Source organism: Micromys minutus (genome assembly GCF_963924665.1).
Source record: "Micromys minutus genome assembly, chromosome: 23".
Classification (NCBI taxonomy): domain Eukaryota; kingdom Metazoa; phylum Chordata; class Mammalia; order Rodentia; family Muridae; genus Micromys; species Micromys minutus.
The window spans coordinates 42,621,937-42,648,023 of record NC_137958.1 but is presented as its reverse complement, the minus strand read 5'-3'; the positions used below and the strand labels follow the sequence as shown (position 1 = coordinate 42,648,023).

Genomic DNA, 26,087 nt, shown 5'->3' with positions numbered 1-26,087 from the left:
AGCTTCACTCTCATAGTCTGCTTCACTATTGGCCCAGAAACAGTAGAGACAATTAGGATGACTGTACTCACTGACCCAGAGGTCGAGAAGGGGCAATAAACCCTTGCTCCTCAGTTGTTTCCATGGGGTACTTCGTGACAGCAATCAAAAGCAGAATAGAACAGCCAGCTGTGAATTCTTTATGCACACTATTTTTCTATTTCCTGTACTATGGGTATACAAAACATGATTAATGATGAAAACAGAGAATATTTCCGGGACGTAATGCTTCATCTAACTAATAAGTCTCTATAGACATATGTACACAGAGAGAGAAGTGTGTGTGTAATTTATGCACCTAAATACCTCTATGTATTTTTGAAATGATTATGCAAATTGTTTTTGTACATACAGGTAAATTCAGTTTCTCAATTGTTCCTTAATTTTTAATTTTATATCATGACTTTATTATATTAATTGCCAACAGTATTTATCCTAAGTATCTAGCTAATAAACTTAACATTTTCTGGTGTTTTTATATCTTCTGAACATACAAAAAGTTTGCTGCTTATAACAATTGAAGAGACCAAAGAACATAGAATTTTACCATATAATTTTTAATTTTTAGTGCATAGGCTGTCATAAAATGTTAATGAAGAAGTTCTTCAAAATTATTTATGATTTCAAAAGAGGAAAATTTTAGTTCCAATAGTTAAATATTGCTTTAAAAGGAAAAGACTGTTTACTTTTTTGAAAGAAAATATAAAGAAATAAGAAAAACTGCTTAGTCAGCAAGCTGTTTGCTCAGTTTTCTTCTTTTTCTCATTATTGGCAATTATCTGATGATACCTATACATAAGAGAATATACATAAATTGTGAAATCCATAAAATTTCTAGTCATATTATTAAATTTAACCCTTCTCCAGTGTTTCTCCTTACACTTCCCTCTCAAGTCTCCCTGTTAATAGGCACCATTTTATTTTATGTGGTCCCACTCTCTGCCACCCCTGTTGCAAATATATTTTTTAAAGTTACTCATAAAGCTCAGAGCCTCCCCAGCCTTCTCTTAAAATCTCCCACCTCTCCTCACCACACCCCAGCGTACAGCTCCCATGGGTGCTTCTGTTCTACTAAAAGCCACACCAATTCCCAGAACTCCAGAAACCCATAAGTCAGTCAGCAGTGGTAGAGGCTCTGTACTAGACCAGAAGACTTACTGGCCACCAGAAATGTAGGCCAGTACAGTCAAAAGACCAGGGAATCAAGGGGGGGGGGGAATCCATCTAACAAAGACAAAGTTAGAAATCAGCACCAAAACCCATAATTACTCCAAACTCAGATATCTAGAAGTCAACATAGGAACACAATCAAAAACTTCCAGGAAAATATGGCACCACCAGAGTTCAACTATCCTACTACAAGCAAGCCCTGGATATTCCAATACAGCCGAAGCAGAGAAAAAAAAAAAAAGACCTTAAACTCAATTTCAAGAAGGTGATGGACATCCTTAAAGAGGAAATGAATAAATACCTTAAAGAAAACCAAAAAAAAAAAAAAAACACTCAGCAAGTAGGCAAAGGAATTAAGTAAAACTGTTGAAGACTTGAAAATAAAAATAAAATCATTAAAGAAAACACAAACTCAGGGAATTCTGGAAATGGAAAATCCAGTTAAACAAATAGAAACTTTATACTCAATCATAACCAAAAGAATACAAGAGCTGGAAGAGAGAGTCTCAGGTGTAGAAAATTCAATATGACAGTCAAAAAAATGTTAAATCTAAAATAGTTTCTGACACAAAACACCAAAGAAATCAGGGACACTGTGAAAAGAATGAGCCTAAAAATAATAGGAATAGAAGAGGGGGTGGGGAGAGGATGAAGGAGGAGGAGGAGGAGGAGAAAAGCTCAGAAAATATTTTCAGCAAAATTGTATTAGAAAATGTTCCTAACCTAAAGAAGAACATGCCTGCAAAAGTATAAGAAGCCTACAGAATACCAAATAGACCAGATCAGAGAAAGCCTCCCTGCCACATAAAAATCAAAACACTAAATATGCAGAACAAAGAAAGAATATGAAAAGCTGTAAAAGAAAGAGGCATATAAAGGTAGACATATTCGAATTATACCCAAGTTCTCAGCAGAGACTTGGAAGCTAGAAGGGACTGAAGAGATATCTTATAGACTCAAAGAGAGCATGGATGCCAACCCAGACTACTATAACCAGGAAAACTTTCAGTCACAATAAATGTAGGAAACTAACTATTTCATGATAAAGTCAAATTTAAACAAAATCTATCCACAAACCTGGCTCTACAGAAGATACCAAAAGGAAACCTCCAATCCAAAGAGGTTAACTACACCTATGAAAACAAAATAAGTGCATATCAGCGAAACCAAAAGAAGGAAACACACACACACACACACACAACAACAACAACAACAACAACAACAAAGTAATAGGAATCAGCAATCATTGGTCATTGAAAACTCTAAATATCAATGGATTCACTTTCCCAATGAAAAGACACAGACTACCAGAATTGGTGTGAAAACAGGATCCATCTTTCTACTGCATACAAGAAACAAACCACAAAGGTAGATATTACCTCAGCATAAGGGGCTAAGGAAAGACTTTCCAAGCACATGGACATGAGAATCAGTCTGGTGTAACCATTTTAATATCTAACAAAATAGACATCAAACCAAAAGAGACAGAGAATGACACTCCATACCCATCAAAGGAAAGATTGACCAAGATGACATTTCAGTTCTTAAAATCTATGCCTTAAACACACAGGCATCTATGTTAGTAAGAGAAAAGGAAACATTCCTAAAGGTTAAATGCACATTCATAGTGGGAGACTTTGCTATCACATTTTCACAAATGGACAGATCATCCAGATGAAAACTAAACAGTGAAATATTGGAAATAATGGATGTTAGGAAACAAATAGATGTAACAGATTCCTACACAACGTTTCACTTAATGGCAAAAGAATATGCCTTCTCGGCACCTCTCGGAACGTTCTCCACAGTTTACCACAAACTCAATTACAAATCAAGTCTCAATATATAAAGTAAAATGGAAATAATCCCTGAAATCATATCAGAACACCATGTTTTGATTAAAGCTGGATTTCAACTATAGAAACAACAGAAAGCTGACAATCTCATTGAAACTGATCAATTCTCTACTGAATGAAAAGAAATGGGTACAGGAAAAAAAATCCTTCCTAGAATTCCACAAAAATTAGTGTACAACATACTCAAACTTATGTGGCACAATGAAAGGACTGCTAAGAGGAAAGTTCATATAACTGAGTACCTACATTAAAAAAAAAATGGAGAGATCTCATACTAGTAACTTAACAGCATATGTAGCAACTCTAGATCCAAAAGAGGCAACATCATTCAGGACAGTGCATGGCAAGAAATAATCAAATTGGGGATAAAGCCAATAAAATAGAAACAACAAGAACACTACAAAAAAATCAATGAAACAAAAAGTTTGGTTCTTCAGGAAAATCAACAAGAAAGAGAAACTCTTATCCAAACTAACTAGAAGACAAAAAGACAATATCCAAATAAGACTATCCGAAAAGGAGACCCAGCAACAGACACTGAGGAAATTCATAAAAACTGTTAAATCTTACTTCAAAAGCCTGTACTCCACAAAATTAGAAAAATCTGAAAGAAATAATATTCTTGATAGATACCATTAAATTTCAGTGTTTCGCATCTTATTTTCTCATTGACTATTAGAAATCAAAATACTTGGGAATCTTTGTCTTATACGTATAATGTGAATATACTTCAGAATTCTGAATCATCAAATTGAAGTAAAAAGTAAAATAAGTACTTATAATCTATATTATGTAAATTATTAAGAATAAAAGTAATTAAAGGGATGAGTAGATCTATCATCTGTTCTTCAAATCTACTAGTTAAATACAGATGGTGAGCAGGAAGTTGTCCTGGCATGTTTGACATCACCGCCACTGCAGTGCGGTCATTCATATAACAGATAACTCTTATACTGGTTCTATAAATGTAAATGATGAAGGCTCTCTGGAAATTCCACTGTTTGTACTTATATACTCTCCCCTTCTATTAGCGTCTAAAAGTTGTATTTTGGGAAGTCATTCTGTGTATCTCAAAATCATACTTTGCATAGTTACTAAAAGTCTGAAAGTGTCACTTACATACTAAAGCCATTAAACGAAGCATATTCCTCAGCTGTAAATCCATAAATATCTCTGTGTGCTAGGTCCGTATCGTGCTGAAGAAGGAGTTTTACAGAATTTGTTGGTTCAACAATCAGAGCAATCATGATAGCTGTTCTGGAGCAAGACATTGACAAATTTGTTCTTCTCAACTTACTACTCAAATATAGGTCCTCTACCCCTAAGAAGTGAGATATGGAGAAAACAGAAAACATTGGGCTGGTCTGCTCCAAACTGAACAGCAATGACAGACCATAAGAAGGTACCTAAACACTTGTAGTCACTAGGAAACAGATGACTCGGTGGTTTTCAAACTGTCTCCTGGAAACCTCCTGCTTTCAAGATGCCTCAAAATTCTACAGGAGGGTCACCCTAGTTCCTCTGTCCATTAACTATAACACTGGCTTCTACATAAAATTCAAAAGTTATTATAAATGATGACAATAACTTAAAGGTACCCATATGATTAAGCAGTTTGATCTCACAAATTGAAAATAAAAGAATACTTGAGAAGTATATGTAATTTTTCCTAAATCATAACATGAGATCAAAATATCACAGACATGGAAATGAATATGTTCATATTTCCATGGTCTTATTAATATGCTGCAATTATGTGACATCATATTTGGCTTTATTTATTATACTATACCTGCGGTTTCTATCTGATGCATTTACATTTGCTCCTTTCTTCAGAAGGAATTTTACCATATTCTCATTATTTTCAGCAACAGCAAGTAAAAGCGGGGTGTAGCCATCCTGTAAATATTATTTCAAAATAATTACATAAAATAATTTTTAGTTGTGTGCTTTTGTTTTAAGTGCATTTTTAGAAGTATGTTCATAAGAGACTCTTGAAAATATGCTTCCATTTTTAAAGGATTTTAATACCTAAAAATATCTGACTTTAAATAGCAACAAACAAATTAAGGTCATGCTGATACATTTTTAAAAGACATTGTATTTGAGGCTTAATGCAAGCCATAAGTGTGAAGTTATCAAGTGATGAATATCATTTATATAAGCTTTGCATACCATTATTTCAAATGTATATGCAATTATGTATAATTGCTTCTATAGAGTTTTATCTAATAACACAGAATATCACTAAAACAAAGTGACAAGATGCTTTTTTAAAATTATTTTTTAGTTATATTCACTAAGGTTCAAAGGGAGAATAAGGTTACTTTTAGTATAATAACTAATTTTTAGTTCAGCTCTTTTACTATTATGTAGTACTAATTAAAAGATGAGGCTTATTATTTTATGTTAATACTAATTTATAAGGAACTCAAACATTTTTATCTGGTATGAAAGTTATCACTGATAACTATGCTCTTTGCACATCAGGATTCAGGTCTACAATGAAATGCAAACACTTTTAAGGAAGGAAATTAACAGACTTTGATAACCTATTCTCTCAATTCAGTTTGACAAACTCATTCTCTGTATTAAGATGAATGTTTTGTTATATGGATTATCTGCAATGAACACTCTACTTAGTAGCTTTCTGAAATGCACATTTCCTTTCATAGATGCCTACCTTATTCTTGGCTTCAAGATTGGCTTTGTACTTAAGCAACTTATTGGCTAATGAGATATTTTGGCCACGAACAGCGTAATGAAGAGCAGTGTTACTATAAATATCTCGAAGATTTGGGTCTGCTCCATGGTGTAGAAGAACTGTAGCACAACTCTCCTGCTGACCCTCTACTGCCTGCCAGTGGAACAAAAATAAATGAGTGAACAACTTCCTGTTTTATATATAAACTAATATTTATTGTTACAACAGAAAGCAGGAGAACCAGTAACATTTAACTAGGAGAAGTGCTCAAACACACTCCACCTCAAAAGAAGGAAAATGGAACACACCTTAATCAATGGAGTTCTGTTTTCACTATCCTGGACATTAATCTTGCATTGATTCTCAATTAAGAGGGAGACAATATATGTATGTCCGTTAGCGCAGGCGAAATGCAAAAGTGTTCTATATTGACACAATAAAAATGAAGTTAGAGATGCATCCCAGTTATTTATTATACCCATGAACAAGCAGAATTAAATATCAATACATTTGTTTTGTCCTTGTTTATATTTAATGAAAAGTATGCTAATTATAATTTATTTCAATGAATTTAAGAGGCTAAATGAATGTCTTGAAAATCGAATATCACTTTAAAGAAAAATTGGCTCTACTACATTGAAAAAGTTTTTCTTCCTGATTTTAAACAAAAAAAAAAAAAAAAAAAAAAATTGGTATCTAGACTTCAGAACAGATGATAAAATAAGACACCTCAACACGATGCTCTCCAAAACGTAAACATCACTAACAGAAAGGGCAATATCAAAGACTTCCTGCCCATTAAGTAGTATTGACATTTCCTGCATTGCAAATATATGTAACAACTATGTAAAGTAGGCAGTGTGTGAAATCTGTGATAAAATAAATAAGTTTGCTACATGTATATTCACCACCTCCAAGACCAGGGGATCCAGTGCCCTCTTCTGGCCTCAACAAGGACATGGCACACATAAACTCAGACAGAGATACAAATAAAAAATATTTTTTTAAACATAAATGTGTAACACAAGGAATGTTGTTGTGTTATGTAAAATTATCAAGTTTCTTTTTATGTCCAGGTCTTAAAGACTTAGTAAGTGCCTTGTTGATAAACCCTTCCTCACCCTACCCGCCGTGGGGCACAACACATGCCAAGAAGCAAAAGAGAAAATAGTGAGCAAGCAGGGACTAAAGGGGAGAGAGAAGGGTTCGATCGAGCTTGTGAAAGACAGTGACTCCGTTCAGGAAAATGCAGAACGTCTTCCAATGTTACACAGCCCTGACATGCTTTCTCTATGGTTGGAACAGCCAGCTGTCCCAGCTTGTCCTTCCTAATGTCCCTCTAGATCCCAGGTTCTGGTCACCTGCTTCTTTTGTCCCTCCCGTTCACATCGTATTTCTTGCGGTCAAGGTACTCCTTCAGCTTCTGCGCATTGCCAACTGAAGCAGCTTTATGGAGTTTCTTTAAGTGCTTATCTCGAAAATGATATCCCCCATCTGTAGTCAGGATGGGCGCGGTACTGGCCAGGCTAGTGGACAGTTCTGAGGAGCGTCTGTGAGAATCATCTTTCTTCCTCTTTCCCCTGAAGGGGAAGAGCTTTTTCATGGTAAGAAGATCTCTAATTAAGATGTTCCCGGGAATCCTAACCAACAGCCCAGGCACTGTCACAAGCACTGCCTCTATATCTGACCAAATCCGTAGTTCTGTGCAAACAGGAATCTTTCCCTGGCTATAGCCATGGACCAAAGCAGATAAATCTGTTGCCTAGAAACTGTGTGGGGCTTCTACTGCGCAGCTGCAATCTTCATTGTGATCGAGTTAGTGGAACTGGATTTTCATACGTGACTGATTTGGGTTCTACGACCACATACATACTCTTGCCATTAAATCCTGAGCCTGGAGAGAAACCGATTAATTTATAGTCCATTTTCCTTCAAGAATGGACTTAATAGCTTGTAATTTAAGCAACTGAGATTGGGATGAAGATGGTAGATCTGCGTGATGCTGTCTTCACTTGCATGGCCATGTGCTATAGGTTGTCTTTACCAATGACTACCATCTCTGGATGATCTCAATTTCCTCACGTTCCACCTTAACTCATGTAGTCAAAACTTAAAAGTCCTCTGACTATTGAACTTTCTGTATCTTAAGGCTCATTTATTCTATCGCTTTTCCCTGCCCTTGTCCGCCTTTCCCTATGTCTTCCATGTTCTACTTAATGAGTCTTAATTCCATTCAGTAAGATCCCTTCATGCAAATGTGGTCAGTGAATATGCCTCCCCTGCTTATGCCCATAAACCTAAGCCATAGTAAACTCTGAACTGCTGTGTCTGCTCTGAGACTCTGAATATGACAATGGAAAACCCACCACCATGCTGCTGTTCTCGTTTTCAGTTCAAGAACATGACCTTACAGGAGAGCGTCACTCTGTCCATCACCATTGAACTATTTCCCTGGCCTAAATGGTGTCCCTTTTACTTCCAGTCTTTCATCATTTCTCTCCAAAGTTCCTTGGCTTAATGGCTTTGCTTCCTAACTGTTTGAGAATGAAAGTGGAGAAATTCTGTACGAGTCAAATAAGCCTACCTAATTACCTGCATCTTAGGAAAGCAAAACAAAAAAAAAAAAAAAGAAAGAAAGAAAGAAAGAAAGAAAGAAAAAGAAACAACCAGAAACCCATTTTAACATATTTTTCATGTAGATTATATGTCCATATTCTTATTAAAGGCCAGTATCTTTTTTTTTTTTTTTTTTTTTTTTTTTTTTTTTTTTTTTTGGATATGCTCTGCATTACATTTCAGATGTTATTCCCTTCCCCCAATCCCATCCCCCTCCAATTGCCTCCATGAAGGTGTTCCCTCTCCCAACCTCCCTCTCCCACCTCAGCATATTGCCGTTTCCCCACACTGGGAAAACAAGTCTTTACTGGACCAAAGGCCTCTCCTCCCATTGATGCCAGAGAATGCCATCCTCTGCTGCATATGAGCCTGGGGCCATGGGTCTCTCCATTCGAACTCATTGGTTGATGTTTTAGTCACTGGGAGCTGTGGAGGGTTTGGTTAGTTGATGATTTTGTTCTTCCCATGGGGTTGCAGACCCTTTCAGCTCCTTCAGTTCTTTATCTAGCTCCTTCATTGGGGTCCTTGTGTTCAGTCTGATGGTTAGCTACCAGCATCCTCCTCTGTATCACTATGGTTCTGGAAGAGCCTCTGAGGAGGCATCCATATCAGGTTCCTGCCAGTAAGCACTACTTAGCATCAGCAATAGTGCTTGGTTTAGTGGCTGCATATGGGGTGGATTCCCTGGTGAGGCAGTCTCTGGATGATCTTTTTTCCAATCCTTGTTCTGTATTTCCTCCTGTGAGTGTTTTGTTCTCCCTCTAAGAACTGAGGCACCCACATTCTGGCTTTTCTTCGTTTTGAGTTTCATAAAGTCTGTGAATTGTTCCATGGACATTTTGAGATTTTGGGGCTTGTATCTGCTTATCAGTGAGTGCATACCATGAGTGTTCTTTTGTGACATTCAGGATGATAGCTACCATGCATTTGCCTAAGAATTTCATGAAGTCATTGTTTCTAATAGCTGAGTAGTACTCCATTTTATAAATGTACCACAATTTCTGCGTCTGTTCCTCTGTTGAAGAACATCTGAGTCCTTTCCAGTTTCTGGATATTATAAATAAGGCTGCTATGAACATGGGGAAGCTCCTTGTTATATGTTGGAGTTTCTATGGGGTATATGCCCAGGAATGGTATAGCTGGGTCTGCAGGTAGTACTATGTCCAATTTTCTGAGGAACCCCCAAACTGATTTCCAGAGTGGTTGTACCGGTTTATAATCCCACCAACAAAGTGGAGGAGTGTTTCTCTTTCTCCACATCCTTGCCAGCATCTGCTGTCATCTGAGTTTTTGATCTTAGCCATTCTGACTGTTGTGAGGTGGAATCTTAGAGTGGTTTTGATTTCCATTTCACCAATGACTAGAAATGTTGAACATTTCTTTTGATGCTTCTCAGCCATTCAATATTCCCAGTTGAGAATTCTTTGTTTAGCTCTGTACCCCATTTTTGATAGGATTATTTGATTCTATAGAGTTTAACTTCTTGAGTTCTTTCTATATTTTGGATACTAGCCCTCTATCAGATGTAAGATTAGTAAAGATAATTTCCAAGTCTATTGGTTGCTGGTTTCTCCTTTTGACAGTGTCCTTGGCCTTACAGAAGCTTTGTAATTTTATGAGGTCCCATTTGTCAATTCTTGATTTTAGAGCATAGGCCATTGGTGTTCTGTTCAGGAAATTTTCCCCTATGGCCATATGTTCTAAGCTCTTCCCCACTTTCTGTTCTATTGGTTTCAGTGTACCTGGTTTTATATGGAGGTCTTTGATCCACTTGGACTTGAGCTTTGTACAAGGAGATAAGAAAGAATCGATTTGCATTCTTCTGCATGCTGACAGCAAGTTGAACTAGCACCATTTGTTGAAGAGGCTATCCTTTTTTCATTGAATGTTTTTAGTTCCTTTGTCAACGATCAAGTGACCATAAGTGTGTGGGTTCATTTTTGGGTCTTTGATTCTATTCCATTGATCTACCTGCCTGTCTCTGTACCAATACTTTCAGTATTTATGACAATTGATCTGTAATATAGCTTGAGGTCAGGAATGGTGATTCTCCCAGAAGGTTTTTATTGTTGAGAATAAATAAAGTTCTTGCCATCCTGGGTTTTTTATTATTCCAGATGAATTTGCAAATTGCTCTTACTAACTTTATGAAGAATCGAGGTGGAATTTTGATGGGGATTACATTGAATCTGTAGATTGCCTTGGGCAAGATGGCCATTTTTACTATTTTGATCCTTCCAATCCATGAGCATGGGAAATTTTCCACCTTCTGAGGTCTTCTTCAATTTTCTTCTTCAGAGACTTGAAGTTCTTGTCGTACAGATTCTTCACTTGCTTGGTTAGGGTCACCCCAAGGTATTTTATATTCTTAGTGACTATTGAGAAGGGTGTTGATTCCCTAATATCTTTCTCAGCCTGCTTATCCTTTGAGTAGAAAAAGGCTACTAATTTGTTTGAGTTAATTTTATATCTAGCCACTTTGCTGAAGTTGTTTATAAGCTATAAAAGTTCTTTGGTAGAATTTTGGGGCTCACTTAAGTATATTAGTATACCATCTGCGAATAGTGATATTTGACTTCTTTTTTTAAAATTTGTATCCCTTTGACCTCTTTTTGATGTCTGATTGCTCTGGATAGTACTTCCAGTACTATATTGAATAGGTAGGGGAGAGAGTGGGCAGCCTTGTCTTGTCCCTAATTTTAGTGGGATTACTTCAAGTTTCTCACAATTTAGTTTGATGTTGGCTACTTGTTTGCTGTATATTGCTTTTACTATGTTTAAGTATGGGCCTTGAATTCCTGATCTTTCCAAGACTTTTAACATGAAGGAGTATTGAAATTTGCCAAATGGTTTCTCAGCATCTAAAGAGATGGGCTTTTTGTTGTTTTTGTTGTTATTGAAGACCAGCTTTAGTCCATGGTGATCTGATAGGATGCATGGGATTATTTCAATGTTCTTATATATGTTGAGGCCTGTTTTGTGACTGACTATATGGTCAATTTTAAAGAAAGTATCATGAGGTGCTGAAAAGATTATATATTCTTTTGTTTTAGGATAAAATATTCTATAGATATCTCTTAAATCCAGTTGGTTCATAACTTCTGTTTGTTTCACTGTGTCTCTGTTCAGTTTCTGCTTCCATGATCTGTCCATTGATGAGAGTTGAGTGTTGAAATCTCCCACTATTATTGTGTGTAGTACAATCTGTGCTTTGAACTTTAGTAGAGGATCTTTTATGAATGTGGACACCCTTGTATTTCGAGCATAGATGTTCCAGGATTGAGAGTTCATCTTGGTAGATTTTTCTTTTGAGGAGTATGAAGTGTTCTTCCTTATCTTTTTTGATGACTTTTGGTTGAAAAATCTATTTTATTTGAAATAATTCCATGCATTCTATTAGATACCATGGACTAAGGCTGGTTTCCAGGATAGTCAGTGGGGAGGGAATAATGAACTAGCCCCTGTGCTCAAGAGTGAGAGCCCTCCTTCTCTAGTAGCTTCCAAAAATTGTTCAATGATTCCTAATGTAATTAATATTCTCTAGGTTTACATACATATTTTTAAGACTGTGCTTCTAGCTTCTGACATGTCTGAAAACTATCAGCTAACAGTTTGAACTGTTGCAGTAAATATAAAAAAGAAAAGAAAAACTTGTCACTTTATCAGCACAGTGCTCACCCTCCCCAGGCCTGATTTTAGTATGGAGCCACATACCTCTGTTGCCCTGTCTGAACTGCTACCCAGGACTCACTCCATCTGCATTCTCCTTTCCCATGTGGTTTTACTCTGCCTGTTTACTGCCTCAATCCCGGGCTGTTTCTCTACTCCAAATCCCAACACATACACCACTCTAATGCCTGATAGCTTTTCATACAAGTTTATATATCAAACTCTCAATCCACAAACCCTCTACACAATAAGATTACATCAAATAGACAAAGATACAAACTGCCCTTCTATACAAGATATTAGACCTATAAAATCCTTAAATGTTCACACCTACTTAACGCCAATTAAGTCCACCTAAATCTAATTCATCCTTAGGGATTTCCATCTTGGAGTTTTTCTCCTCCCTTGACCTCTCTCTCCACCTCCCTTACTCAGCCCAGTCACTGGCTCTTCTTTATTTTACTAATTAAAATAGAAAGGTTCAGAGGAAGTCACCTCATGAGTAGGCGACTAGGCAGCCCTTGTTGGGGAAGTGGAATTAATATTAAAATCCGAACAGCTTTAGGACAATGTACATTTAACCTCTGCCTAAGCTTTGTAAAATCATGTGCCTCCAGCTACAGGTTTTATTTCATGCCACTAAGCTGGTGTCTTGTGCACAGAGTTATCTTTTGAATCTTCCAAACAAAACCAACGTTCTTCTCTACAGGTAGAGCACATTTTTTTCCTAGTACATTAAACTTCGTCCTTCACAATCTCCAACACAGTTTTATTTGGACAGTTAGCTGGCATGTTCAGGACAATCCTAAGGTCCAGTGACACATGCATGATACACAGGATTCAGTGGACTCAGCAACATGGCTGTCATAGTTATAATTTTTTATAGTGAAAAAGTACATATAACAAAATTTAACAGAAAACAAACTTGCTTCCTGTGTGGCTGCACATACCATCTACTTTTCTGGATAACAATGTCTGACATCCTGTACTAACATTCACTGGAGCAACTCAGTTGAGCCTTGTTGTTTTGGGTAACCAGGCATAGACCCATGGATATACACAGCTCCTGCTTGGCTAGCCTTGGCTACTGAAGCCCACTGCTTGCAGCATTTCCACAGCTGCATGCATATGCACACTCACCTGCTAAGCTTTGCAAAAACTGACAGGCCTTCTGTCCATACATTTGCTATATGACCACATGTTGCCCATCCCTGCCTTCTTGTGTACCGATTCTCATTAAACTCCTATCTCGTCACTATCTCTAAGGCCCCACCTAACTCTGCTGATTTCCATGCAGACACCTCAATAGCTTCACGCATCTTTACACACAGAAAGATTTACAAATTTGCCACGCACTGTGTGCATGGCCTGGAGTTTCCTCCCGACTATGCCTGCCCCCTGTCTGACAGTGATCTTTTGCTGACACAATGTTTAGTTTTCCCTATAATCTTTCATGTTATTTTTTGTTTCCTGTGTTAGCCACCCAAGTAACAGAATTACAAGCATGCTAAGCCACTATAAGTGGCTTAGAAATTCTTTTACTTTTATTGGATATTTTATGTATTTATATTTCAAATATAAATGCATAAATACCCTTTTCTCCCTCTCATACTCCCTCCCCCTGCTTTTATGAAGCTGAAAGGATTTGTAACCCCAATACCAACAATATCAACCAACCAACCCCCCAGAACTCCCAGGGGCTTAGAAATTTTTTAACTCTTGTCAACAAATGGAGCTTTCAGTATTGGGACTGGGTTTGATCCAATTGAGTTTCTGGCCAAAGGGTTCCATGGAAATTCCTACACAATCCAGGCTATTGCCAAGATAGTAGTTTGCTCTCCACAAATTGACAGCAAGGCCCCATTGCTAAAACATCCTATCACAACTCATTGAACTTGGAGAAGCTGAGCTGGTGCCTACAGAGGATCTTCACCCCCGTTATAGTATCAACAATGTACCCTGCAGGCTACAAAGGGGTAATATAAACACCAACCCAACCACAAAGCCTGGGATCTACAATCTGTTCTGCCTGCAAAGTATTCCAGGGCAACAATGGCACAAACCTTGTGGGAGTAACCAACCAATGTCTGATTTGAGAGAAGGCTCACTCCATGAGACAAAACCCATACCCAGTGCTATAGCAATGACATGATTTCTGGTAATACGCTGCTATGGTCCTAGATCATGCCTTACTCAGCCATCATCAGAGCAGCTTCCTCTTGCAACAGATGGGAACAAATGCAAAGCCCTACAGCCAGATACTATTCAGAGAGATGGGTGGGAGGGAAAGAGGGAAGGAGGGAGAGACAAAGGGAAGGGAGAAAGGGGAGGAAGGAGAAAAGGAGCACATGGCTTTAAACAAGATGTTCCCTCAAATCACTTCCCTTAGAGCTCAGTGAACTTCATGGAAGGGGAAGCAGGAGTACGGGAGACAGCAGGGCTGGGGATACCAGAACAAAGCCCTCTAACACCGAGCAAAGCTCCGATGAATTTAGGGAGACTAAAACAGCAAACACAGGGCCTACACGCCTACACCGGGTCCTCTGCATGTGTATTACACTTTAACTGTGTTTGTGGGACTCCTGACTGTGTGAACCAATGGGTCTCTGATTCTTGTGCCTCCTCTTGGGGCTTTTATTTTTCTGTTAGCTTGCCTTGTCCAACTTGGATGTGGTGGGTTTTGTTTTGTCTTATATTTTGTTATGTCTTTGTTGGTTGCTCTTGGAAGCCTGTTCTTTCCTGATGAGAAACAGAAAGGGAGTATCTGAATGGAAGTGATAGTTGGCAGGAACTGGGAGGAGAGGTGGGGAAGCTCTCCATTATAGTGTATGAGAAAAAAAAAAATCTGTTTAATAAAAAGGTGGGGTAAGAACCATTTGAAAGAGAGGGCTTCTTTTGCCCATGAGGCATGTTATTAGTGTCATTCCTGAAAGAAAAAAAAAAAATCAAAAATGAAGATAAAAAACCAAAATGTTTACAGCTTACTTTACTATTACCCTAATGAGACAGAGAAGTTATATTAAAAAAAATACTCAAGTAGGATAACAGAAAGATAAAGAACAATTAACTGAAGAACAACTTAAGAATATGAAAAATACACAAAAATACAGAAAGACCTAAAATGCTAGATATTTTTTAATGCTTAATGTAAAAGCTTTCCATCTTTGCTAAATGTCTTGAAGACGATTCATAGCCTTGAATTCTCAGCTCCGCCACCCTGCAAATGCTGCTGGTTGCAGCAGATGGTTAGTTAGCTAACGTAGGAAACGGAGCTGCCGAGTTCTATTTTCTCCCTGGGCTTACTGTTATGCAACCTACTGACGACAATCTTACTGAAAAACAGACATGGAAAAAAATGATCAAAGTAAATTATATCTATTTAAGAAGATGATTGCAGTAGCTTTAAATGAATGCTGCTTCATACATTATATCCTGATAGTAAAACAATTTAGTTAACGTATTAAATCTTTGCATCAAGATGATTTGGAGGAGGATCAATGTGTGTATTGTCTCTGGTTTAGAAGCAGCTTTCCAGCATTGATTATAAGCTTGACAAGTGTCCCTGACAGCACTCCCATATCTATTTAAGTATACTGAGGCTTAGAAAAGGAAGGGTCACTAGGAGGCAGTGTCGCAAGCAAACAGCAACTAAACCCTTACAGGGTTCCCACTATAGGGAGAAATAACAATCGAAACCGCACTACCAAATGTAAGAACAGTTTTGTTGAGCAGAATGATTTAATCACAATTAAATCAATGCTCAGTTGGTCAAAAGAGAACACCAAATACATCTGTGTAAAACTGGATGGAGCTAGTTTCTTGCCAACACTTCCTTCTAGTTTCATATGGAGACAAAATGCAATTTAATCTCATCTTCCCAAGACTTAATTAAGACAGAACAAACTGTGTTCTAAAGACAGGGTAAAAAGGACTCAAATAAATAAAATGGAATCTTAAAGACTCAAGGGTATCCAAGTGCCTGGTTCATCTTAAAAATTACTCCCATTTGTTCCATTATAAATGCAATAAACCAAGACCAATAAATAGAGCTTAGATAGACATACAGACAGATAGACAGATATTTACAGTGCCTCAGGTAGCTTTAATGAGGCTAGTTCGGGAGACTGTCATTGTCTACAAAATCCTAGAAAAATTAGAGCTTCAGTGTCCCCATATATAAGATCACTACTGGAAGCATCCAGCATTACACCTGTAAAAGTGTGCACTCACAGGCAATGCACTCACAGACAATGCACTCACAGGCAATGCACTCACACAAGCAATGCATTCACATAAGCAATGCTACTTAATCCAAGAGGCAAAGGCCCACAGGCACCACACTGCAAACCAAAGACTGCTTTGTAACTTGGACTAGGCAAGCAGATTCACGCGGCACTACAAAGATGTACACCCTTATCCAGTTAAGAAATGTTGACATGGTTATCCTATACTGAAACTCAATCTTTTTACTCCTTATGTATTCTCACACTGTCAGCTTTAAATTTTGAGAACGATGTTCTGAAGGATTTTTAATTAAGAACTGATAATAATTTATCTTTAGTGTTTATGACAAGATGTGTTCTATTTTTATACCCAAACTGCCACCATGAAAGCATTTAACAAAGTGACTTAACCTGAGTGATGTTATCTTGAATAACTTTTTAATGGTACTTGTTCACCTATGAAGCCTTTCCCCTCAATCCGTGCAGTCCTCTTTTGCCCCTTCAAGTAATTTTATCAAAATAGCTTGCCGAGAATACTTTTCAGTAAGTTGATTGTTACACCTTGTGTCTAAATCACAAAGCAAAGATGTGAAGATTGCAACTGACTTGAGGCTTTATAAATACTATATTAAGGAACATACAAAGCTTGACCGTGCACAGAAACTAGTGGCTCCCTTAGCAGTTTTCACATAAGAGCACATCTGTGTGAAGTGGATGTGAGCACACCAAGAGCCGTGGACATCCAGGACGTCAGAAAACAGCATTTGGTCCTTGATCATTCACTTCTTCCATACAAGCATCCAGATGTTTCATCCAGTCTCAATCAGAAAAACACAATACGACAAATAGCTTTGGGGTAAGTATATGGACTTATACTGATTGAATATAAACTTTGAGGGGGTAACTGATGGGGCTTAGTTGTTGGATCAGTCTAGGATTTCAAGTACTATGTATTACTCAGAACACGTCTGGCTTTCAGTCCCTAAACTCACTGGCTTTACCCATTTGCATCACAATCATTTTCTTGCTGATTACAAGTTGGAATATGTGGATGCCAAGCCTGTAACTTTACCTTACTTTCTACCCCTTCCTCACAGGCTTGTTTTGAACTAACCAAAAATTAGAGTTTGAATATTAAAGGGTTAAATAAACTCCGCTCTAAACCCGAAGACAGCCTTTTCCGTAAGCCCTTTTTGGATCTTACAAACAGTGCATCATTTCCTTCTGAACTTTAGGTTAATTCATAAAATTATGGCATTCAAGCCAAATACAGCCTGCCTGCTTTGTAAACGAAGTTCTATTAGGAAGACAGCCACAACTACACACGTATGAATTATCTGTGGCTGCTTATGTTTTAAGAGAAAGGCAAGCAATTGTCATGGAAATCACATGGCCTTTAAAACCTAAAATTTTTACTAGTTACATGTTTACAGAAAATTTTGTACTTTCACTTAAAAAAATGAAAAATACTTAAAACAGATTTTATTTGAGTTACAAGGATATCTACATTTCTCTATCACTAAGATAACCACCCATTTTGGCCCACATTAAACTGATGAGTTCTATGAATGCTTAAAATATTTAAATATGACTTACAACACTACATATTTTTTTAAAATATTTATCAAAATAGCTTCATGGACTAAGCAATGAGAGGGACAGCAGAGAGCACTACTGGTTGAAATAACTGCCCACATTAAACAAAAGCTCTTTTAATAATGGCTTTCTACTCTTTTTAAAAATTCAATAATACAGTGGCATTTAAGATACACAGAATCTGTTTTCAGACACCAAATCTTGGGCCCTTACTGGGCATCTAAAGATTTATTCATATATTCTTGGTGATTCCTATATACTCTTGGTCATTCCTAATTTCATGTTTACTTTTGTTGCATTTTAACTTTGCAAGCTTTTCATTACTCAACCAAATTCTTTATATACGTCTCTTAGAGCTAAGGAACACTTTTTTAACTCCCGGAGAACTGTAGCACACTGAGATAAAGTCTACGACAGTTACCTGTAGACAGCAATTTACTACCTGATGAGTTTCTTTAAAAAGAAGAAGAAAAGCTCAAAAAGAGATGTTTGTGTCTTTTATTACTATTAGTTGCATGTATACGTTACAATAATAGCCTAAGTTCTCTTTACAGCCAATTTCCCATAAATATTAAATTACCAAAAGTAATGACATTTTGTAAGTTTTCAAAATGATCCTTAGATTTTTGTGTCATTTGGTAGAAAAATAAACCAAGCAACCACATTTATTAATTTAGGCAATGTTTCCCAATAAAAAGGTAGAAATATTTAAATTACATATTACAATATACCAACATGAAGTCAAAATCCACAATTACACAATCATAAAAAAAATCTAAACATCATTCTCAGAATAAGACGTTTCTGTACAGGATTTACAGACATCTCACTACACACTGAGTTTTCAGTGTGCTACGGAGTTCAGAGGTTCTGCTCGGATGTTCCCCAAGTCGAGTGCAGAATCTGTCTCTTCATCTATTTCCCCAATGACTGCTCTGTTATTAGTATGGGAAAAAAAGAGAGTTAAATTTCTAAAATAAACTTACATACATTTGTTACGTCTCATTAACTATAGCATCTTGTTTCATTCTTCTGAAACACATGGACCTAAGAAGGTGCAGCAAAGAGACAAGGTAGAAGCAAAAGCCACCATCACCACGTGAATCACCCTTAAGTCATGAGACTCAAGAAGCACCGTGCCGGCACTGCAGGAACACACACAGACTCGAGTGTCTGAACATCAGGTCTTTGCAAAACTGACAGCTGATCTGCAGCATTTACAAGATAGACAAACCAAAGCTTCCATGAAGTCGGAGGCTAACTGCAATCCATTTACCTGCAAAAATTCTTAATTCTAAGTCTGTTTTCATGGGCTCCTAAAAGCAGGCTCTAGTCCCAGTAGGTTTAGGGTAAATGTTCAATTCTGGTTTCTTTCTACATAGGCACAGGAGGTCCAGCAATGACCCACCAGCCCACACTCCCAGTGTTTTATCTGAACTGCTGTGGTCAGAGGACCCGGCCCTCCGCTCTGGATCACCCTTTATAACTCACCCTATAATTTAACCCAAAAGTCATCTCCAGATAGCATTTTATAGACTATAAACACAATTTTAATTATGGGTCAATTGTTCATATTTACCTAAATACGGTTTTCAGATAAAGTTAAGTGCATGTGTTCATTTTAAAATAAGCTTATGGAATTCATTAATAAATTAAACTTAAGAGTATCCACAAACTAAATAAAACGTCCCTTCCCTACATTGTACATATCCCTTCAAACCACCTAGTTACTAATATCTTCTGCTGTCCTCTAGTCATATTTTGACTCTTCATAGTATCCAAAAAACATAAATATAATTAAATTTAAATTTTAGTCATGGAATGTGGATTACATGTATAATCCTAACACTTGGGAAGCTAAAGGAGAATGAAGTACATCTAGACTAGGTAACAAGTTCCAGGTTAACCTGGTTATACTCAAAAACAAAAATAAAACAAAACCCAAAACCAAGCAAACAAACTAACCCCCAAATCAAAATTTAGATTAGTTCTTTGGTCACCAGCCGCTTTTCAAACACACCACAGCTACACAAAGCAAGGAGTTGTAATCGTAGAAATTGTTGAGATGTGAGGCTTCCCATCATCAGAAAAAAGTTACTTTGACCAGCACAGCTCAAAAATGTTACAGCCTTTAACTACACTGCCCATGTCCTAAATTCAGCAAGACAGCAGAAGTTTCATGGAACCCATTAAGTATATCCAGTATACTAGAAACAGTAACAGCTAAATGAGCATGGATTATAGATTTTAAAAGCAATTTTTCCAAATCATTAAGATGCCTCTTTAAGGACGAATTTGATGCAAAGCAGGGCCCTTTCTAGACATACTTAGGCACACACACACTCTGGGTTTGGGCTTCTAGGAGGCTGTGGTAGTAGGGGGAAATCTAACACTCAAGGTCTGTCTGAGAAACTGAGGAAAGCCTGGTCTTAAGATGTAAAATGAGAGAACACAGCTCAGTAGAAGACTGCCTGTTCTCCATGTACAAGACTCAAGGTTCATACCCCAATCCTCAAATAAGTAAACACACATGAAATCTCAGTAGGTAGACGTTTGGTTTGTGAGATCCTATAGCTGACTCCTGAGGCATCTCAACATAAAATGTTTACAACTATATGTAAACTGTACAAATCAGTGCACAATTCTATCATACATATGGCATCATATATGTTGGAGAAAATCTCTCTTCCGTGCAGGGAGTATACCCATAGTGTAAATGTTCTCAAAATGACTTATTCACTTACACATTATCACCTCTCACAATGTATAACCCCAATACCACTTGTTCTACTCCTTGTGAAGAGCTGAACACCCGCTCATGGCTTTCATCCAGAATCAAGTTAATGGTCTGGTCAAAACCTTTCAATGTTCCCTGGAAAGAGAAAAAGAAAAATAAAAAAAGGAATGAACAAAAAATATTCTGGCTCTGACTATATAACTCAACCATTTCTGGTATCAGCTGAGTACTTATGCCTTCCTTTAAGTCCACTAGAAGATAAAATATCTTCTGTAGGCCAGGAATATCCTATGACAGAGCTTGACTCGTACTTATTTTATGATGGGGAAAGCCTGTAGCACTAATCTGACTGTTGAATAGTTGGTGGGGATTGCAATGGGCAGGCAGGCACGGTTATTCTCCAGTGACTTTACACAGCCTAGAAACTAGCTCTTGAGAGTGAACTAAACAGCGCAGCTTTAAGGGAAAAATGTTTTTTAAAGTTAAAAAGGGGAACCACAAACCATCAATACAAAAGATCACTGTATATTACCTCTTAGGGAAAGGTTCTGTGCTAAAGAAACACACTACATTTTTCTTAATCTTTGGAGACAGTACTTTGGTTTGCCCATTTCAAATATCGCATCCAATGCTCCATAAAAATGATGGTTCAAGATTTATTTCATGAATGGTTAATAGCTCCAGAGCCTGATTACAAAGTAACTCCTCTACTTTGTTGTAAACAGTGTTATTACAAACTACTTAATACTTACAGTTAATATTTCATATCTCCCTGCCTCCAACACTGTGTCTAATATATACATCTAACTGAATTCTCTCTATTACAGTAGACATGTTAGAATTGAAATGATCAGAAACTTAAGTTGAAGGAAACAAGAAGGAAAAACTGTATGGCTCTAGAAAAATATACTATCATAGATGTTATTCAAATTTCTGAAGAAATAGCTTATTCTGGATTTGGCTGATTAATCTCTTGGGTCTGCCATTAAACTCTCATATTCCAAAAGCTATAATTATATAGAATCAAACTAAAACAAATAGAAACCTGGAGTCTAGAAATTGGAAAGAAAAACAAATTAGAATATTTACTATAGCAGTTAGTAAATGGTGGTTATCATAACTCCCCCAAAAGTCCTTTCACCTTCATTTTATACAAAACTATCTTATCAGACAACTTTATGATAAAGATAAAACTAATCAATCAGTGCTTTTGTTCAGCTTTTCTTCTATAAATGCTTTATGACAGAAATTTAAACAAGTGGCTTTAAAATTCAGCTATTTGCAAACTATCTTTTAACAGTAAAAGACTTCCTAACTGCCCATAGTTTACAAATATGTAGACTATGATCTGACCACCACCACCACCACAAGCAAACTACAAAAAACAAACAAAAATACCTACATATTTGTTTCCTTTATTAAGAACAATCAAAGGAAATAACCTTGATTTTGGAACAAACACAATTTACGATACAATACAATTCTGTCACTTGTTTGTCATACTGACTCTCTGAGATAGTAACTTATTTTTTTCTAAGCTTGTTTCCTAACAGTGTAAGTGGTGATTCTTCACAAGGCTGAATTGCAGACTGAATGACACACAAAATCCTTAGCACAGAATATGCATTTAGTTTGTCACTTTGACTGGTATTGCTCATGAAAGAGAAGAAAAAGGATTTAGGAAATTAAGGAGCTGAAGAGATGGTTCAGTGGTTAAGAGTACACACTGATCTTCTAATGTCCTTCCTAGCACCCACACATGGTGGCTCAGCCACAACTCTAGTTCTTCTGGTCTCCTTGTGTAGTGTAACCCGCCCCCACCCCCCACACACACGGCAGGCATTCATACACACAAACATGAGCAAAACTAAAAATAAATCTTTAAGAAAAATAACACAGAATGGGATAACATGAGATTAAATTACAGTCATGCAAGAAATATTTCAATCAGAAACAGATCAGCCAATGGTCCCAAAGACTGTGCCACCAGTGAAGTCATAGGTCACTTAAGTTTTCAAACTATTTATTATTTTTGGAAGAACAATGAAATCACTGAAGACACATTTCTCTGATTAAATCAACCCATCGATAAGCAACTTAGTGGGGCACACAAATAATACGTAAATCGTTAAGGTCTCCAAGTTTAAACAAACGAAATGAAATAGAAGAGAGGGATGCAAGAGGAAAACAGATGAGCTTATCACACAGCTCTGCATTTCAGAGAGGCCTTCGAGGTTCGAGGTTGGCTAGAGAAGCTGTACAGGCAGCCAAGAGATAAACAGGTGCATAGTAACGACACTGCAATATGGGCATGCTGCAGTGCCTCAACATTAGGCCAGAAATGGTACCTCAAATTTACAAACCTCAGGAAAGAGGAACACAAAACGGAAATGTCACTCACCACAATCATTCTGCCATCAGAAGTAATAACAGCAACAGTTCCTGAGAACTGAGTCAAGGAAAGTATTTCTTAAAGAATACAAACTGAAAACTGTCAGCCTGGAAAAGAAATGGTTCCAGTTAAGAGAAGGGAGGTGTAACGGAGGGGGAGAGAAGGACAGACACAGAATTAAGATTCAACACTGCCACTGCTCATGAGGAAGAGAACTGAAGTTTTAAACTTTGTTCCAGTGGTACCTTGAAAACACAGTATGTGATCATTTGACAGTGGTTTAAACAGCAATGTTTTCAACCTATAACAAGGAGCAAGTTAGACTTACTTCTTAACCTTTAGAATAAAAATCAGATGAGTGTTAATCAGTGTTGGATCACTTTATGTATTCTAAGGTCCTTCTCATCCAAGACCCTGCCATCATTAATCCCATCAAGTGGCAATGACCCGTGCATCATTAGAAGCTGTTTTTAACTATGGTTTCCTCTTTGAACATATGCTCAGTGCAATGTATTTGCCCCGAGTTTAGAAGAGCAATTCTAACTTAAAACCTCATCTGGGCTTTTAATCGCTAACTTGCCACTCTCTAAATACCATCACAATACGATTTATTTTTATTCCATCGCACAGACATCTCAAGCGGAGGTATGGGACCCGAAATCCAAATCGGAGGAGCATCTTTTCTTATTCATGCTATCCCCGAACAAACAGCAAGACTGCTGAGGACCTCGGGGATACGGTTTATCTACCTTACTGCCAATGCTGGGACAATCAACAGGCTATGTGCAGGAAAGTTCTACCTACACTGAGATCTGTGCTGTGGGTGGAGAAAGCCCCGGGTCGGTCGGAAGCTCCCTCCAGGAATCCCGACCCCGGGTCCTCCGCTCAGTGCCCACCACTCCGGGTCCCCGTGCTCCCTCCCGCCCGCGCCGCGGCCTGAGCCGTCCCGGCAGCCCGCCCGAGGATACGGTTAATGTAGTTCTCCAAAGCAGACGTCATGCTGTTGGGCCCGGAGGTTCCGGGAATCTGGGAGGAATCCGCAAGAAGGGGACAAAACAACACCCGCCAGAAACACGTACAGGTTCGCGCCCGCTGGCGAATGCAAATAGCGCGAGACTTGGGAGCCGCAGCGGCGGCCAATCAGTGAGTGAAAGGAGCCGGTCAAACCGGAAGCGGGGCGGTGCTGCCTGGTGGGCATGTGCAGTATGTTTCCGCTAAGCTTCCGGGAGGCGAGAGGAAGGGGAGACGAAGGCGGAGACAAGCAGAAGTATGGAGGTGTCACGGAAGGTGGCCTGGAAGGAATTACTGGAGGGCTCTAGAGGACGGGAAAGCACTGTGGTAGTCGCTAAAGGTAGCGTGGGAAGACACTTTCTGCCGGAAGACACACGAGATGAAGGTGTTTCTGTTGCCTAGTGAGGGAGATGCTTTGTTCTCATAGGTCACGTAGATGCAGGGTGAAGGGAGCTCTATATTTCTCCAGCATGAACCAAAAAAGTTTAAAAAGCCAAGTATCCCAGTACGGAGGGAGCATATTGTAGCTTCACGGTGTTCATTTTAGGTGAAAACAACCGTGTATTCAAGTGTCCTAAACGAGCTTTAAAATAAACAAATAAATAAGTAAACCGAAAGCCAAATAGCTGAGGGTGCACGAACCTCCCTTAAGAAATAGACGGCTACTATTTATTCATCGAATTCTCGGGACGTTGCTTTCCTCGGGGTGAAATTCAATAAAGGCTACAGCACCACTGTGAAGGAACTAATTGGAGAAACATGGAAACTAAGCGCCGGGTTTGGCTCTTGATTCTGTCCCTCATCGTTGCTGTCGCTGTTTTTTACTCCAACTCTTCCTGACCTGAGTGTACTTAGATCCTGCTATATGGTTTTTCACATTTTTACTTGGTAAAAGTAGAACTTACAACTCTCCCTCCTCCTCCCCCCTGTCGCGTGTGTATGTGTGTGTGTACCTCTTCAAAAGTCCTGTACCAATGAGTTATACCCCCAGCCTTCCCCTACCCGCTCCACCTCTATAATGTTTTATTATTTATTTATTTAGTGGTACTTTCACTTCCAAACTGGATGTTAGAAATCTGCATACCTAGTAATGGGGAAAAGCAGCATTTCTTTTGTTGTGGGTTTTTAAATCTTTCTTAGCTGAAGAATTATGGCTTTGGAATAATTGAACTTTCTGTGCCTTGGTTTCAGTTAGAGACAATGACAGTAATTACATCATCAAACTGTTGGGGAACTAAAAGAATTCCATTAAAACTTGCTGTACAAATTATACCAATTATAATTTAAGAAAATAGACTGCATAATTAAAAAAGAAGTTACCCCAAAGCTTATTCTAACATTGTGTGTATTGTTATATTTTCTAATGGGACAAAAAGAATGGCAAACACTTTAAGTGCTTTAAGGAAGGGCAAGATATAAATGTGTTCGGAAGCTTTTTTCTTCCTAAGATTTAAGTTAGGGCTTGAGGAAAAATTATATACACTTCAGGGAAAATGGATTGAAACTGAAGCTAATCTATCATGAATCTCAGCATGAGTTCCTGATTCATTGCAGTAATAAGGAGAGAAGAAAATAGTGTGATCAGGAGAAAATGGTATATATGACAGTTGGTGGTAAAAGCAGTTGGCAACCAGAAGGAAAGAAACAGTGAGAGAGAGGACTGTTAAAGTAACCTAACCAGTTCAACTGTAGAAATGTGTTAGTCAATCAATAATATACAGCCAGTAGCTTGAAATTTTATTGTTAGTGTGTATGTAGTGTGTGTGTGCACTCTCGAGCCTGTATGATTAGGCCAGAGTACAGGTGTAGAAGTCACAAGATAACTTTCAGAAGTCAGTTCTCACTTTTCACCCAAGAAACCCAGGACTCAAACTCATCAGATTGCACAGCAAACAGTTTTATCTTGGGGAACTGTGCTGGAGTCTGTTGTCACGAAGGTGAACAGTTCATGAGTGGAGAGTGAGGATGATTATAAGAAAGGTAGAGAAAAGATGCAGAGACATGAGATAGATTTGGGAGGACTGCCAGTTAATACTGCATAGGCCTTGAGTTTGTTTTTCATGGTTTTTTATAC

At 37.9% G+C, this 26,087-nt stretch overlaps 2 protein-coding genes across 2 annotated transcripts; both read right to left on the bottom strand.

Annotated features, from left to right (window-relative positions):
* Positions 1-715: 715 nt before the first annotated feature.
* ANKRD7 (ankyrin repeat domain 7) lies at positions 716-7,372 on the bottom strand (the record flags this gene model as incomplete). The annotated part of the gene is made up of 6 exons (XM_080936496.1): positions 716-828; positions 4,185-4,322; positions 4,858-4,964; positions 5,749-5,922; positions 6,078-6,192; positions 7,131-7,372. The coding sequence occupies 6 exons, from the start codon at positions 7,370-7,372 to the stop codon at positions 768-770; spliced, it is 837 nt and encodes a 278-aa protein (XP_080792622.1). The 3' UTR covers positions 716-767.
* Positions 7,373-18,392: 11,020 nt separating this feature from the next.
* Positions 18,393-24,092, bottom strand: LSM8 (LSM8 homolog, U6 small nuclear RNA associated). The gene is made up of 4 exons (XM_080936435.1): positions 23,971-24,092; positions 23,012-23,052; positions 20,618-20,745; positions 18,393-18,808 (listed from the first exon to the last, which is right to left on the bottom strand). Exons 1-4 carry the CDS (start codon positions 23,999-24,001, stop codon positions 18,718-18,720), a joined length of 291 nt encoding a protein of 96 aa, XP_080792561.1. The 5' UTR covers positions 24,002-24,092; the 3' UTR covers positions 18,393-18,717.
* Between the last annotated feature and the right edge of the window lie 1,995 nt (positions 24,093-26,087).

Bases quoted from the DNA above. Each gene is read 5' to 3' on its own strand.
- LSM8 (XM_080936435.1), bottom strand. From the start codon at position 24,001: ATGACGTCTGCTTTGGAGAACTACATTAACC. The intron at 23,053-23,970 runs GTATCCTCGGGC...CTCAGTTCTCAG, and splicing joins TTTGGAGAACTACATTAACC to GAACTGTTGCTGTTATTACT. The intron at 20,746-23,011 runs GTGAGTGACATT...TTCTCTTTCCAG, and splicing joins CTGATGGCAGAATGATTGTG to GGAACATTGAAAGGTTTTGA.